The sequence below is a fragment of the Aquila chrysaetos genome (assembly GCF_900496995.4).
Source record: "Aquila chrysaetos chrysaetos chromosome W unlocalized genomic scaffold, bAquChr1.4 W_unloc_5, whole genome shotgun sequence".
Taxonomy (NCBI): domain Eukaryota; kingdom Metazoa; phylum Chordata; class Aves; order Accipitriformes; family Accipitridae; genus Aquila; species Aquila chrysaetos.
In genome coordinates, this window is record NW_024470325.1 from 77,529 (window position 1) to 92,963 (window position 15,435).

The 15,435-nt window shown below is 51.9% G+C and overlaps 1 protein-coding gene across 1 annotated transcript; it reads right to left on the reverse strand.

Moving 5' to 3' along the window:
* Positions 1 to 5,551: 5,551 nt before the first annotated feature.
* On the reverse strand, positions 5,552 to 6,532 carry LOC115337578 (olfactory receptor 14A16-like). The gene has a single exon (XM_030005954.2). The coding sequence runs from the start codon at positions 6,515 to 6,517 to the stop codon at positions 5,552 to 5,554; it is 966 nt and encodes a 321-aa protein (XP_029861814.1). The 5' UTR covers positions 6,518 to 6,532.
* Positions 6,533 to 15,435: the final 8,903 nt, after the last annotated feature.

The following is a 15,435-nucleotide window of genomic DNA, read 5'->3' on the forward strand; positions in this document are numbered from 1 at the left end:
ACACTGACCATCTCTGTGGCCCTCTGCTGAACTTTTGCAGCTCTGCGGCTTGCCAGTGTCTCTCTGGCATTGTGAGGAACCAAATCCTGGGCAAGTATGCTAGCTGTGGTGTAACAAGTGCTGAGCAGAGGGAGATAATCACTTCCACTGGCTCTGCTCCTGCTCATACAGCCCAGGATGTTGTTGGCCATCTTTGCTGATGGCTCCTCTTTTGCCTAATGTAACCCAGAGATCCGCAGACCCTTTCCTGCAGAGCTGCTCCTGCCTAGGCAGTCCCTGTCCCATGTCATTTCAGAGCCTTCATCCACTTTAGGGACAGGACTTTGGATGAACCTTTACTGGATAGCATGAGGTTTTGAGTGGCCAATCCCTCCTGACTGTCTCCTGACATCTGCTGGACAGTGTGCATCCTGCTGTGCTCCGCTTCTAGTGAGCGTCAGGGTTATTGAAGTCCCCAATAAGACCGGAGGTCATGGACCTGGAGTCTTCCCTCGGTTGCTTAAATAAGGGTTAGTCCAATTCCTTACCCTGGTTGCAGGTTCTTCATCTCCTACCAAGATGCCACACTAAGGGACCTCTCCTCTCACCCACAAGGGCTCACCCAACCTGTTGCATGTCCCATAGTGGAGCTCCACACATATGACAAGCTCCTTCAGATGGAGGGCATCCCCCTCCTCATCATTCCAGCCTGCCTCTCCTGCACAGCCCACAGGCACCATGGCAGCACCACTGTGAGTGCCATTTCTTCCATCAATGTCAAAAGTCTATAGTGGCACATGGGACTGCCGCTCCTCCTGTCTGTGGCCCAGAATGAGGGCATGGGTGCATGTTTGGGCTGCAGCACCTCCACTGTGGCACTCGGGAAAAGCTCAGACTTGTCACAGGCTAACCCAGTACCAAGTGCCCAAGTCCCAATGTCTGCAAATGGTGTGCTTCAGACCAGAGACATGATGGAGGGGATGGCAGATGGCAATGGGAAGCCAGCAGAACCCTTTCCACTTGCCCCCCTCACCTTGACGTTGTCTCCCTGTTTATCAGCACTGCCACGGTTGTCTGCCTGAAGCCCCCCTCCATCTCCTCCCCATCCTTCGATCTGGTGCTGGCAGTTCTGTACTCGGTGGTGCCTCCAGCAGTGAACCCCCTCCTCTACAGCATGAGGAACCAGGAGCTCAAGGAGTCTGTCAGGAAAGGGATTTCATGGATGTTTGTTTCCATCACTCTCCACAAGTGACCTCTAGTGTATCGCAATGCAGGCCTGTACTTTCTTTATTGTTTTATCCATTTTTTTGTTAGCATTGACTGTATTGTTATTTATGGTTAAATTGTTCCTACATAATTGCTTGTATTCAGCTCACTCTCCTAAGAAAGGAACCCATCTCTCCCTCTCTCACCTCACACCCCTGTAAATGTGTTCCTAACACTGTTTCAGAGCTGATCCTATCATAGCATCCCTATAGAAAAATGCCATCTCCCCATGCAGTTCCTCAAGATCTGGCTGCTCTTCCAAAGCTGATGTCAAAAACAGGCCCAGGAATTTCACCCCAAAATGGCCTGAGTAAAAAGCTCATTTTCATGTTGGTAGCTGTTAGAGAGCAAGGGTTGGATTTAGGACATGTCCCTTGTTGTCTATTGACAGTGGAGGTGGTGAATGCTCACTGAGAGGCTGTCATACTGCGCTGTCCCAACGCATGACAGGGCAGAGGACATCCTCTGGGAGAGGAATCCGGAGCTGCCTGCAGAGCCCGTGAGATATGCATGGACCTTGTGTGCCTGGGGTGGGCACTGACTGGAGCTCCACAAAGTGAGAGATGGCCCAAGGCGGCGTCAACCAAAAGGAAAGCACTAAATCCAGGTATCTGCAAGGAAACAAAGATGGACACAGCCAACCCAACACAGAACAACACTGAGAGGCAACAGCACCTTGACAGCCACCACACTGACAGCAGCACTTACACAACCATGAGCAACACAATGGGCCCCATCCCGTTCCCCCTCTCAGGCTGATCGGGTGCAAAGATTCCACAAGTGGTCCGTATATTAGAATTGACCAGCAAAGCATGTACACGTATTCATGCCCAAACAAACACAGCAGTGAGCCTGCTCACACAGAAAAAAGCCAGGAGCAGAGTTTAATAAATGTTGTAGTTTAACCCCGGTAGACAGCTAAGCAGAACACGGGTGCTTGCTCACTCCTCCACAGCAGGATGGGAGAGATGATGGAAAAGGTAAAAGTGAGAAAACTCAAGGACTGAGATCAAAGCAGTTTAATAAGTAAAGCAAAAGCTGTGCACTCAGGCAAAGCAAAATAAGGAATTCATTCACTGCTTCCCATCGACAGGCAGGTGTTCAGCCATCTCCAGGAAAGCAGGGCTCCATCATATGTAATGGTTACTTGGGAAGACAAACACCATCACTCTGAATGCCTCCCACTTTCCTCCTTCTTCCCCCAATTTTTACAACTGAGCGTGACATCCTATGGTACAGAAGATCCCTTTGGTCAGTTGGGGTCAGCTGTCCCAGCTGTGTCCCCTCCCAACATCTTCTGCACCCCCAGCCTACTCACTGGCAGGGCAGCGTGAGAAGCAGAAAAGTCCTTGGCGTTGTGCAAGCGCTGCTCAGGCGCTGTGCATGCACGGCTCAGCCATGACTAAAACATTGGTGTGTTATCCAACACTGTTTCCATCACAAATCTAAAACATAGCCCCACACAAGTTACTATGAAGCTAATTAACTCTACCCCAAGCTGAAACCAGTAGAATATGCAGGACAGACCACGGTGATCAGGCACAGGCTTTGGCCAGACCAGCACTGACCAGCCACCTCCCCACAGGCACCTGGACCCTTGCAGACCTCTCCTTCCCAAACTTCCACAGGCTGCTTCTTCCATGATATGCTGTGACCCTTGCCTTTCTCTGCCCCAGTCTCCTCCACAATTCATAACCATCACCAATTACTTTTTCCCCAAAGGTCTCAGGTTTTCTCCTTTTATACCCAAATTTTATAGCTTGGACACCTTTGCCTTGGTCCTCTGGGACTTCAAGGGCATCCCTGATGTCTTCCCCAGGCACTGATGGCCTTGCAAGAGTTGACTGCCCAGAAGGTCCCCAGTGCTCCTCTCTGTGCACTTTGGCCACTTCTCACATCTGCAGCCACCTCTGAGACCCAGCAGGGACACAGGGTGCTGCCCATACTGCTGGTGCCTTCTCACACTCTTCTCTATCACATCCCACAATTTCTCCTGCCATGCCCTATAAGTTCCCATGTCATGTACAGGTGGCTTCACCCCTGGGCAGGGCCTCAACAGGGCCCAGTCATCAGTCACCTGTCTGTAGTCTTCCAAGCCGGTGTCATTGGTGACCTTATGATGCCTACATGTTCCTGGCCAATCACATTGCTGTCATGATGTGACCTCACAAGCAACGGCCCAACCATGATGGCTTTGCATAACTCTATTCTTCTCCACTCCCTGAACTTCCATATGTGCCACATTGGGGTTTGTGATGCAATGTCAAGCAGCAAGAGAAATGGCCTCACACTCCACCTCCCAGCCATGCCATCTTCACCTTCCTCTGCATCTCCCCTCTCCCAAGATCTCAGCACTGCTGGGTGGGTTTTCCGACACTCCAGGTGACATCACTGGGCCTGCCGCAGCACCTGGCCAATTGGGTTGTTGCCAAAGAAGTGACTTCAAAATCCACCTCCCACCTGCCATGCCTCTCCTTGCATCATCCTCTTCTGGCAACAGGAGTCACCTCCCAGACAACCTGCCACAACCCTTCCCCTTTACCTGCCTCTCCTCTCCCCTCCCCAGCACTCTCGTTTCTGCTGGGCAGGCAGCAACGTGCTCCCCCAGCCCACGGGGACGGCAGAGCCCTGGTGGGACAGCTGGAGTGGTGGGAGGGCAGCCATGGGTGCCAAGGGCTCCTCAGGAAGGCAGGTGGAGGGTGAGGAGGTGGAGGGGAGCTCTGTGCAAAGGGGAGGCTGGCGTGCACAGAGCCTTGCCTTGGAGGAAGCCTCACGGTCACAGGTCCTCGATGACATGGCAAGTTGAAGCACCCCACAATCTGCTGGGAGGGCAGCAGGGCTGGGCACAAGCAACGCAGGAGATTCCTGCAGGGTGTGGAAGACAACATTTTGACAGAGGCACTCAATGAGCTGTCGAGGGCTGGTCTCTTCCTGACAGACAAGGTGGATCTGGCTGGGGATGGGAAGGAGGAGGGCAGCCATGGCTGCAACCACCATGAGATGGTGGAGAAGTATGACAAGTAACAGAATGACATTGCAGGACTGCAGGAGAGCTGATTTCTGTTAGCTGAGGCTGTGCTTGGACTGTCCTGGAGGACAAAGGGGCTGTGAGTCCCTCCTGGATCTTCAGGGACAACGTCCTTCAAAGCCCAGGAAGAAGCCAGGCTTATGCAGAGGGAGTCGAGCACAGCCTGGCAAGAGGTCAGCGTGGATGAACAGGGATCCCACTGACTTAGGAGGTCAAACCCCAGAAGGAAGTGCAGGGAGGCTGGAGGGGGAACAGCCTGCCCAGGAGGCAGACAGACATCTGGCCTGTACATGCAGGGATGGAGCCAGCAAAGCCAGAGCTTAGCGGTGGCTGGAAATGGCCATGCATGGGGAGGGGACCCAGAAGGGCTTCTCTAAATATGTTGTCAGCACAAGGAAGGCAGCTGAGGCAACCCTGGTCCCAGTGGCCAGTGGGTCAGGGGACAGAGTGACAAAGCCAGTGTAAATACAGCAATTCCTCAGAACTAAGATTCTCCATCAGGAGTCCTGCCTCATAGAGCACGACTGTGACCGAGCTGCCAGAGCACTCAGGCCTTACACGAAGCCAGGGTCTCAGAAGAAGAGTGTGGGAGTGGAAAGAGAGCAGCTCTGGGAAGACCAAGCGCTGGTGCTCCCTGGCACTGCTGCTGTGCTGAGACTCTTTTCCCCTTCCCCTCTTGTCCTGGTTTTAGCTGGGAGAGAGTTAATTGTCTTTCTAGTGGCTGGTATAATGCTATGTTTTTGAGTTAGGTATGAGAAGAATGTCGCTAACACTGATTTTTTAAGTTGTTGCTAAGTAATGTTTAGTCTAAAGTCAAGGATTTTTCAGCTTCTGATGACCAGCTCGCGAGAAAGCTGGAGAGACTCAAAAAGTTGGGAGGGGACACAGCCAGGGCAATTGTCCCAAAGTGGTCATCAGGGTATTCCATACCATGTGATGTCACATCTAGTTTATAAACTGGGGGAAGTGGGGGCAGGGTGATCGCCGCTCGGGCACGGACTGGGTGTTGATCAGCAGGTGGTGAGCAATTGCACTGTGTATAATTTGTATATTCAAGTCCTTTTATTATTACTGTTGTCATTCTATCAGTGTTATCATTATCATTATTAGTTTCTTCTTTTCTGTTCTATTAAACAATTCGTATCTCATTCCACGAGATTTACTTCTTTTTTGCGATTTTCTCCCCTGTCCCACTGGGTGTGGGGGGAGAGGGTGAGCGACTGCATGGTGCTTAGTTGCTGGCTGGGGTTAAACCACGACAGCCTGTAATGAGATACATTATGAATGCTCTGCAAAAGAAAACAGGCAGTTAATTGCTTCTGAAAAGCACCCGTTCATCATTTTCCACAGGGCATCCTTGAGCTCCTGGTTCCTCATGCTGTAGAGGAGGGGGTTCACTGCTGGAGGCACCACCGAGTACAGAACTGCCACCACCAGATCCAGGGATGGGGAGGAGATGGAGCTGGGCTTCAGGCAGGCAAACACTGCAGTGCTGACAAACAGGCAGACCACGGCCAGGTGAGGGAGGCACGTGGAAAAGGCTTTGTGCTGTCCCTGCTCAGAGGGGATCCTCAGCACGGCCCTGAAGATCTGCACATAGGAGAAAAGAATGAAAACAAAACAACCAAATGCCAAACAGGCACTAAGCACAAGAAGCCCAACTTCCCTGAGGTAGGAGCGTGAGCAGGAGAGCTTGAGGATCTGGGGGATTTCACAGAAGAACTGGTCCACAGCATTGCCTTGGCAGAGTGGTAGTGAAAATGTATTGGCCGTGTGCAGCACAGCATGGAGAAACCCACTGCCCCAGGCAGCTGCTGGCATGTGGACACAAGCTCTGCTGCCCAGGAGGGTCCCGTAGTGCAGGGGTTGGCAGATGGCAACGTAGTGGTCATAGGCCATGATGATGAGGACACAATACTCCGTTACTACGAAGAAGAGAAAGAAAAAGACCTGTGCAGCACATCCCCAGTAGGAGATGGCCCTGGTGTCCCAGAGGGAATTGGCCATGGATTGGGGAACAGTGGTGGAGATGGAGCCCAGGTCAAGGAGGGAGAGGTTGAGGAGGAAGAAGTACATGGGGGTGTGGAGGCGGTGGTCGCAAGCTACAGTGGTGATGATGAGGCCATTGCCCAGGAGGGCAGCCAGGTAGATGCCCAGGAAGAGCCAGAAGTGCAAGAGCTGCAGCTGTCGTGTGTCTGCAAATGCCAGGAGGAGGAACTCAGTGATGGAGATGCTGTTGGACATCAGCTTCTTCTGGGCATGAGGCACTTGTTCAAGGTAGAAAGACATTGACAAGTTGGAAGAGACTTCTTTGAGCTAAACCTAAACACATTTATCATAGAAACCCTACTGAAGCTGCCTCCCATATTTCAGAAAGACCTTTGGCAGGTCCCTTTCATGAAATATGCTTGGTGCTGGCTGAGGGTGCTACTGGGAGCAGTGGGCTCTGCTGTGGGCTCCAGGGGAGTCAGTCCTGCCCTACAGCAGAAGGCAAATAGGAACATGGAGTGATCTTAGATTAAATCCACTCATCATGTCAAACAGCTTTTCAGCCTTGTCACTCCCAATTCAACCAAAAGCGAGGAAGAGCCGAGGGGATTTTGTTTGGAGTATTTTGTTCTGCTTTTCTCACCACACTTACGGAGTGCTTTTGGCAGGGAACGAAGCGAATGTCCTAAGGATGGGGTGTCCTGAAAGGAGAGTTTTGTCATTTGTATCACTGGGAGCCTGGGGATTAGGAGGGGATTGAGATCTTTGGTCACATGGAGAAATCTGTGAAATGCACTGAAATCCCAGCCCCCCCGCCCCCATTCCAGTCCAGTGATGAGAACAAAAGGAGCAGGGACAAGAGGATGAAAATGGACAAACACTACAGACCCACTGCTAATGGAGGCAGGACAGGGACAGATGGTAGGACGTTTGATAATTTCTTCCTACTACAGGGCTGAGGCCACTGAGAAGGTGACTGATTCCCCATGGCTGTAAGGTCAGAGGATCTGCTGGGTGTTAGAAAAAACCACAGGTTTTCTCTGGTGATGGCAGGGAGGTGCCTGAATCCCCCATCCCATGGCATTGCTGGGAGTAGCTCCCTCTCACTCCCTGCCCCTGTCTCTGCTGCCTGGAGCTGTCCCTGTCAGCAGCTGCTTCTCTGTCCCCTTGTCTCCTCCCTGTCCCTGCTCACAGACCCCAAACCACCCACTGTGTGCTCAGCTCTGCCCTGCAGACCCCTCCTGGCAGCCGGGCACTGCCCAGGGGCATCTCTGTGTGTACAGGGGCTAAGGAGCACCTCAGGCAAGTCCTAAGGACAACGGGGGTCTTGGTGCCTTCTCCAGAGGGGACAAATAAATTTTAGTCTCAGACTGCACAACCACCTACCAGGACGATAACAATTCAAAGCAAAGACTCTTGCCTTTCAGGAGAATGCTGCCTTGATGTTCTTCTTGAAAGTGCCCTCGGAAATGACCAGCGCTGAGCTGGAGCTGTGAGCAAACCTGAGCCACGCAACACGCTCTCAACAGCAGAAGCACGCTGCTCTGGCCTTCCAGGGGTCGTTTCTTTCACCCACACCTTCTCCCCACACTGTCATGGGGAGTTGCCTGCGCAAGCTGAGTGCTGACCCTGGCAGGCAGCAAAGTCCCTGCTCCATCACTCAGCCCCTGAAACACCAGGACCCTGCTCTGAAGGACAGCCCTGGGCACCCCTGGATGCACACCCGGCTTCACAGCCCTCCAGATGGTGCCAGGAGAAGGCAGCCCTCATGCTCTGTCCCTCTGACAGCGCACCAGGGAAGCCCAGCTCTGGAGCACATCCTTCTCCTCTACACCAGAGAAACGAAGACAGTCCTCCTGCCAGATCCCATACACTGTCAGATGTGCCAGTGTTCGGAGATCCCTGCAGGAACTGAAGCTCTATTGCCCTGCACCCAGAGACTTACCATGCAGAGGGCTGTGAAGATTTCTCCCGCAGTGAGCTCTCAGAATCCTCCCACTCCACACTGCCTTTAAGCTCTCTCTGCCTTGCAGGTCTCTTCTCGATGCCTGCAGGCAGTGCCCCCAGCCCTGCTCCTGGGCAGAGCTGTCTCTCTGCAGCGCTGCCCGCTTGCCAGGAGCTCCCTCCATGCCAGGAGCCCAGCCCAGCTCAGCAGCAGAGGACCAGCCCAAGGCAGCACTTTCTCTGCCCCCTCTGCGCTCCCTCCAGGTGTCCCTGGGGCTCCAGGGGAACCTGCTGGCAAACAGGCTGAAGCAATCACTGATGTTCCCTCCCGCACCTGGGGAGAGACACTGCTTTCCAGCAGGGTCATTGCTCTGCTGAGAGACAGACTTAGGTCCGAGAATCAACTTTTCTGAGAATCATAGAATCATTGCAGTTGGAAAAGACCCTTAAGATCATCAAGTCCAATCATGAACCTAACACCTAGCAAGTCCACCACTAAACCATGTCCCTAAACACCAGTGTCTTTGAAATACCTCCAAGGAGGGTGACTCAGCCACTTCCCTGGGCAGCCTCTTTCTTGTGCCATCATTGGGCAGGACACACAGACAGTGACAGGCAGGCATCTCCTTTAGCCCTGCTGAGGGAAGGGAGTCAGCTGAGTCCACGGAGGCATCTCATGCTGGGTATGTAGTCCTGGGGCTGGAAGGGGACTCAGCTGCCTCCCATGCCCACCACAATCACACAGGAGCTGGGATTCCTCTTGCCTCAGTGCAAGGTCTGCATTAAATAGGCACCTGCATGTCAGCTCCTTGTCTCAGCTCCCATGCTGATCAATGGTGATGGAGGCCAGGAGTGAGCTGTTCAGATGCAAATGTCTGGTGACATTGGAGGTGCCAGAGGTGGTCAAAGAGATGTGCAGGTAATCGAGACAGATCCAAGCTATGTGCAGTCTGATATAGAGACAGGACAACATCCCAGCGCCTCTTCTTGGTGGCTCCTGGGAATTTCCTTTGGCCAACTGAAATGACAGCTGATGCCCAAATTAAGGGCAAAGGAACATGCCCCTCCTCACGATGTTGAGGTGGCCTATAGAGGTATTCCTGCAATTGAATGGAGTCATGTGCCATAGGGAGAGCTCAGTCTCTCTCTTCCTCTTCTCCATCTATTGGATTTACGAAACCTTGACTGAATGTATTGGCAGTCCTCTCATGGTCAGCCCCACATTGGGTTACAGAATTCAGAGCAGCTACTCAATTCAGTGTTCAGATCCAGGCCCACAGAACTACAGGAGATGCCAGGGCTGGCCTGGGAATCACAGGGCCTACACGAAAAGCAATTCTCCTTCAGGAAGGGTGTGCAACAGACACCCCAGATGGCATCTCAGAGAGTATGATTTGGTGCCTTTGTGCCATGGACCGCTGCCATCAGTCAGAGGCACCAGTCATCAGATGCCATCAGAGATGCAAATTCTGTCCCTTTTTCAATGCATTAGCTGCAGGCATTGCCTGATCACAAGGCACATCACACCGGGGTCCTTTCTCACTCCCTTGATGATCCAACCAAGGAAGAGCCCAAGCATTTGAACAGTGTTCCTGGGTACACCTTGCCTTCAAAGACAACATCCTCCAAGCACAGCTATGGTTCATATCAAAACTCAGCTGAAACTCAGAAGGCAATTCAAGGTCACCAAGATGAGCTGTTGCTACGTCAGAAACAGTTAAAGAAAGAGTGATACGACGGGACCACTAACACATTAAGTGAGAGCAGATGTAAAGAGATCTGCCATAGCCTATGACATCTTTACCTGAGTTACCACCAGCAAGTGCATGGAGAGAGATGGCTTTGTCAGTCTTGGCCCTCAGTGTGGCCTCCAATGCCCCCAGAATCTTGGGGTTTTCTTCTGCCTTCCATTTCCTTCCACTTCTTTAGGGGTTTGGTCATGCTTTCAGTACATGTATTATCCTGCCCAAAGAGCTACAGAGCTACCAGTGACCTCACAAGCATCTGCATGAACAAGTTACATGCCCCAGCTCTATAAGCTACTCAGCCACCAGTGACATCATAGGCACCTGCACAGCAGGAGTGTCCTCACTGCCAACACCCCAGCTTCTTCCCCTCCATCTCCAGCTCTGCCTCCCACCTCCCCGTGCTCTCCTCCCTCCCAGGCACCTTTCTCACCCACTCCAGCACCTCCCAATGCCTCTGTCTCTCTCTGTGTTTGTCTCGCAGATGTTACCTCGGAGGCATCATCCCAGCCAGGTCACCTGCATCTCCCTCTGCTGTCATCGTGACTGCGCCAGCTGTCTGATGCGCTTTTTGACCTCAAAGACCCTTTCATCCTGCCTCCCTTCTGCTGTTAAATCCTGTTCCTGCAAGAGAAGTGAAAATCAGTCGGTGTCACCTCTGTGGCATCGCACTTGCATCTTCCGGAGCTGGATAGCTGGTGGGAACTGTCACCATCAGCCCTGGCTGTGCTTGAAGTCTTCTCCTGGCACAGGCGCAGCTCTGGATGTGCTCGGTGCGTACCACGCTTCCTGAAGGAGAACAGCAACACTCAAAGCTACTCCTGGGCAGTGCCCTGCTGGGAAGAGCTGAGTTGAAGGCAGGTTGGCAGCAGGTGCTGAGGCTGGTCCACGGGGGCTCTCTGTCCCCCAGCTTGGCCACAGGTCCCACATCTGGCTCCTTTCAGCAGGATTTTGGGAAGCCCGTTCCCATCTGCGAGTGCCAGGCCAAGGGACCGGAGCAAAAATCGCCCCCTCCCCCGAGGGCCCAAGCCCCCAACTGGCCTCTGTCCCCAAACTACCAAAACTTCCAAGCAGGCTCTCCCTCTAATTATATTATCTTCAGTTTTGAGAAAAGAAACCATCTACTTTGACATTCAGTAGTCCGACTAAGACTGTTAGTTGGTGATTCGAGCTTCAGTTCCAGAACAACACAATTTCCATTACAGAATCTCAGCCACCACCTCCATGATTGTCTTGTCAGTGACCCACAAACACTGCACTGTAAAAAAATTGAACAGCTAATGAAAAGTATCCTCTCCTCCCCTAGTGTTTGCTGTGAAAGATGGTACAAGAGCTTTGCTTCCCTCTTGTCTCCCAGCTCAGCTAGAAATGGCATTAGGAACACTGAGCTTTTACAGGACAGGAAGAAAACTTGTCCAGCAACAGTTGCGTCCTGCTGCGTAGGCTTTGAACTAGCCCTGGTGAAGAAGCTGGCCAGCAGATTGTCACTAGAGGACACTCAAGCTGCAAGAGTATGCATTTGCCAGTGTTCACTTACCTGGAGGGAGGTCTGCTTTGACGTCCCCGGGACGGAAGCACATGCACTGCACAGGCAGGCCTTTACAGATGTGTCTCTTGGACTGGCCATGGGATTCATCACCTAGGGCAGAGGACAAGAGCACAGAAGCAGTGAAGTTCTGGCTTGTTTTTCAAGCCAAGGAGGCAATTTCACCTGGAGGGGCTCTTCTGAACAGCTGCAGAAGTGCCAGCAGCCTGAAAGCAGGCACAGCTCCCTCAAGGGGTGGGCTGAGCATTTTGGACCCCACTGACGCAGGGCAAAAAGAAAGCGTGCTCGCCTTGCCTGTACGAATGGCTGGAGAGCCATTACTCCCTTGGTGCAGGCGTGAACTCCGTGTTTGCAGGATGCAGCAGAGCCATTTCCCCTTTCCCCTGGGGCAGTTATCCCCAGCGCTCAACAGGCAAACTGCCCGGCCTGTGTACATCAGTGCCTTGTTGAGCAGCACTGGGCCGAGGGGCAGCTGAGGCGGGAGAGCAACCCTGTGCTGAGCAGGACCTTTGCCTTCTGGCCAGTCCATGATTGCTTGCAAGATTCCTGGGCTACTGGGGTTTCCTGTGCAAGCCCGTTGTGTGGTCAGTGCAACCCACTTACTCCATATAGCATCAGTTGCATGATGTGTAGAGGAGACCCTCCCTTTGAACATCCAGCCCAGCACCAGCAGTCGGGGTGCTAAGAGGAGCTGTGTTTCAGTACCAACCACTTCTGAGGCAGCTCGAACGCCTTCATATGCCACCAATATCTCTTTCTCAGTTGGAGTATAGCAAGCCTCAGATCCTCTGTATCCCCGACTCCCAAATCCCAGGAGTCAACCTCGGGTCTTCCCGGTGCTTTCTGCTAGAGGCTCCAGGTATGGCCATTCTCCCTGGATGCAGTCTAGAGTCCATTTTTAACATCTTCTCCTGCATGGAATGTCCCAAAGGCTACTGCACGAACTATCTCTCATTTAATTTGTTCAAAAGCTTGTTGTTGCTCAGGGCCCCACTTAAAATCGTTCTTCTTCTGGGTCACCTGATAGAGCAGGCTTACAATCAGACTGTAATTCAGAATATGCATTCTCCAAAAACCCCACAAAATGTAAGAAAGCCTGTGTTTCCTTTTTATTAGTCGGTGGAGACATAGGTGCTGTTTTGTTGATCAAGTCCATTGGGATCTGATGACGCCCACATTGCCATTTTATTCCTAACAACTGGATCTCCTGTGCTGGTCCTTTGACCTTATTTTATGTTATGGCTTCCAGAAGGATTTTGATTATTTTCTTCCCTTTCTTAAAAACTTCTGCTGTGTTGCCCCATACAACGATGTCATCAATGTATTGCAGGTGTTCCAGAGATTCCCCCTTCTCCAGTGCACTTTGGATTAGTCCATGAAAAATTGTGGGGCTGTGTTTCCACCCCAGGGGCAGTCGATTCCAGGTGTACTGGATGCCCCTCCACGGGAAAGCAAACTGTGGATGGCACTCTGCTGCCAAAGGGATTGAGAAAAACGCATTAGCGATATCAGTTGTGGTGTACCACTTGGCTGCCTTTGACTCCAGTTCGTATTGAAGTTCTAGGCTGTCTGGCACGGTAGCACTCAGCAGCAGCGTGACTTCATTCAGGCCACAATAGTCAACTGTTAGTCTCCACTCTCCATTAGATTTTCGCACTGGCCTTATGGGGCTCTTGAAAGGGTGAGAGAGTCCTAGTGATCACCCCTTGGCTCTCCAGCTGATGAATCCACTTATGGATGGGAATCAGGGAGTCTCGCTTGGTGCGATATTGCCACCGGTGCACTGTTGCGGTAGTGATTGGCACCTGTTGTTCTTCACCCTCCAGCAACCCTTCAATAGAAGGCTCCTCCAAGAGACCGTGCAAGGTACAGAGCTGCTCAATTCCTTCTGTCTCCAAGGCAGCTATACCAAAGGCCCACTGGTGCCCTCTTGGGTCCTTGAAATACCCTCTCCTGAGATAAGCTATGCCAAGCATGCACGGAGCCTCTGGGCCAGCAACAATGGGGTGGTTTTGCCACTCATTCCCAGTTAGGCTTGCTTCAGCCTCCAGGACTGTTACCTGTTGGGATCCCCCTGTCCCCCCAGAAATACCGAGGGGTTCTACCCCTTCCTAGCTTGATGGCATTAGGGTACACTGTGCACTGGTGTCCACTAGAGCCTTATATTCTTGTAGGTCTGACGTGCCAGGCCATTGAATCCTCACAGCCCAGTAAACCCAGTTATCCCTCTACTCCACCTGTCTGGAGGCAGGGCCCCTTTAGTCTTGGTCCTAGGATTCTCCACTCGCTTTCTCTAAAAACCGATTAGAATTCCTTCTCATAGGATCAGGAGTAAGATCAGCCCTTTCCCTCTGTCTGGCACACTGCTCACACTGCCCACTGGAGACTGGAGCAGCAATTTGCCTGGAAGAAACCCCATTTCTGATTGGTTTTCCTTGCACTTCATGTACCCGTGCACCTAGGACGAAGGTAGGTTTTCCATCCCACGTCATCATATCCTCTCCATGGTCACGCAGGTAAGACCACAGGGTACCCCATGGTGTATACCCCCTTTCTCCTCTCTCTTGAGCAGAGGGACGCTTATGCCTAAGAGCTGAGACATTGGTCTGTACAGGTGGAAGGCAGAAGTTATCCTCAAATCGCCGGAACTCTTGGGACAGTTTCTCGATTTGTATGTCTGGCTGTTTCTCCACAGCCAAGATGAGGGAAGAAGAGAGACTTTCTTTGTGTTGCCGGAGTTGGGCAGGCAATTCATCCACTGTTGGTCCCTCTTCATCTTTCCAGTCCATTACTGCCAATGAGTTGGCCTATGACGATGGTGCTTGCCGTGTAAACTTCTGCCACATGGGTCATGTCCAGTGGACTTCATCTGGATCTGTGGGCAACTGCGCATTGTCTGGCTCAGAATAAACCATCTCCCGCATGGTTAATTCCCTCCGGTACTGGTTACCTTTCTCCATGGTAATCCACTTGCTTGGATGACATACAACATCTTCCTTGAAGGGATACCTTTCCTTCAGGCCTGACAGAAGTCGCCTCCAGAGGCTGAGGGCTCATGTCTTTCCTCCAAGCTACTGGCTCTGTTATCCCAGCATCAGAGCAGCCAGGTGATAAGGTGCTCAACTGGATAACAGCTGAAATCTTTCTGCATATCCCACAGCTCACTCAGGGATAGGGATGGGTTGATTACCTCTGGTTCTACCTCTTCCTGTGATGACCCTGGTTCATCTTCACCCCTCACTACATCAATGAATTTTTTTTATTTATTCTTCTGTATAGGGGTGACTGATACTGGCACAGGTTGATGCTCTGGTTCAGCTGCCTCACCCATCACTGGGGTTTGAGTAGCCACACTGTTTGTTGCCAGGGTGGGAGTAGCTGCAGTGCTTGTTGCCAGGGTTTGAGTGGCTACAGGGCTCGTTGCCCTCATGTGAGTGGCCACCATGTCTGCCACCAGGGTCTGAGTAGCTGCAGTACCTGTCGTGGGGGTTGATCTCTGGGTGATCTTCTTAATAGTTGTTTAACCCTAAATAAGACCTGAACCACGTTCAGGAACATGCTCGTTCCTAGCTATAGGACCATGCTGGTCTCAACATCCCAAGGGATTCAAATTTTTCAAAATTCTCAAATGCCATTGTAACTAGACTGGAGGAGACGGGTAAGCGGAAAAAAGGTGCCTCGTCCATAGGTTGGATCTCCAAGGAGAAAAGGTAAAAAGTGTCATTATTAACAGTTTCCGCTAGAGGGCTCCCGAAGTACAGAGGTGGTGAGAATTATGAGTACAAATACCGGATTACAAATCCCATGGATGCCCATGGCTTTATCATGCCAAAAACCAGTGTTCTATAGTACAGAAAAGTGAAAACCTTCATCTACCTCAGCTTATGGGTGATAAGCAGCAGCACAGGGACTATGGGCGGCAAGTAAGGTCATACATA

What these genes read in the sequence shown, in the direction of transcription:
- LOC115337578 (XM_030005954.2), bottom strand. Translation starts at nt 6,517, where the DNA reads ATGTCCAACAGCATCTCCATCACTGAGTTCCTCCTCCTGGCATTTGCA.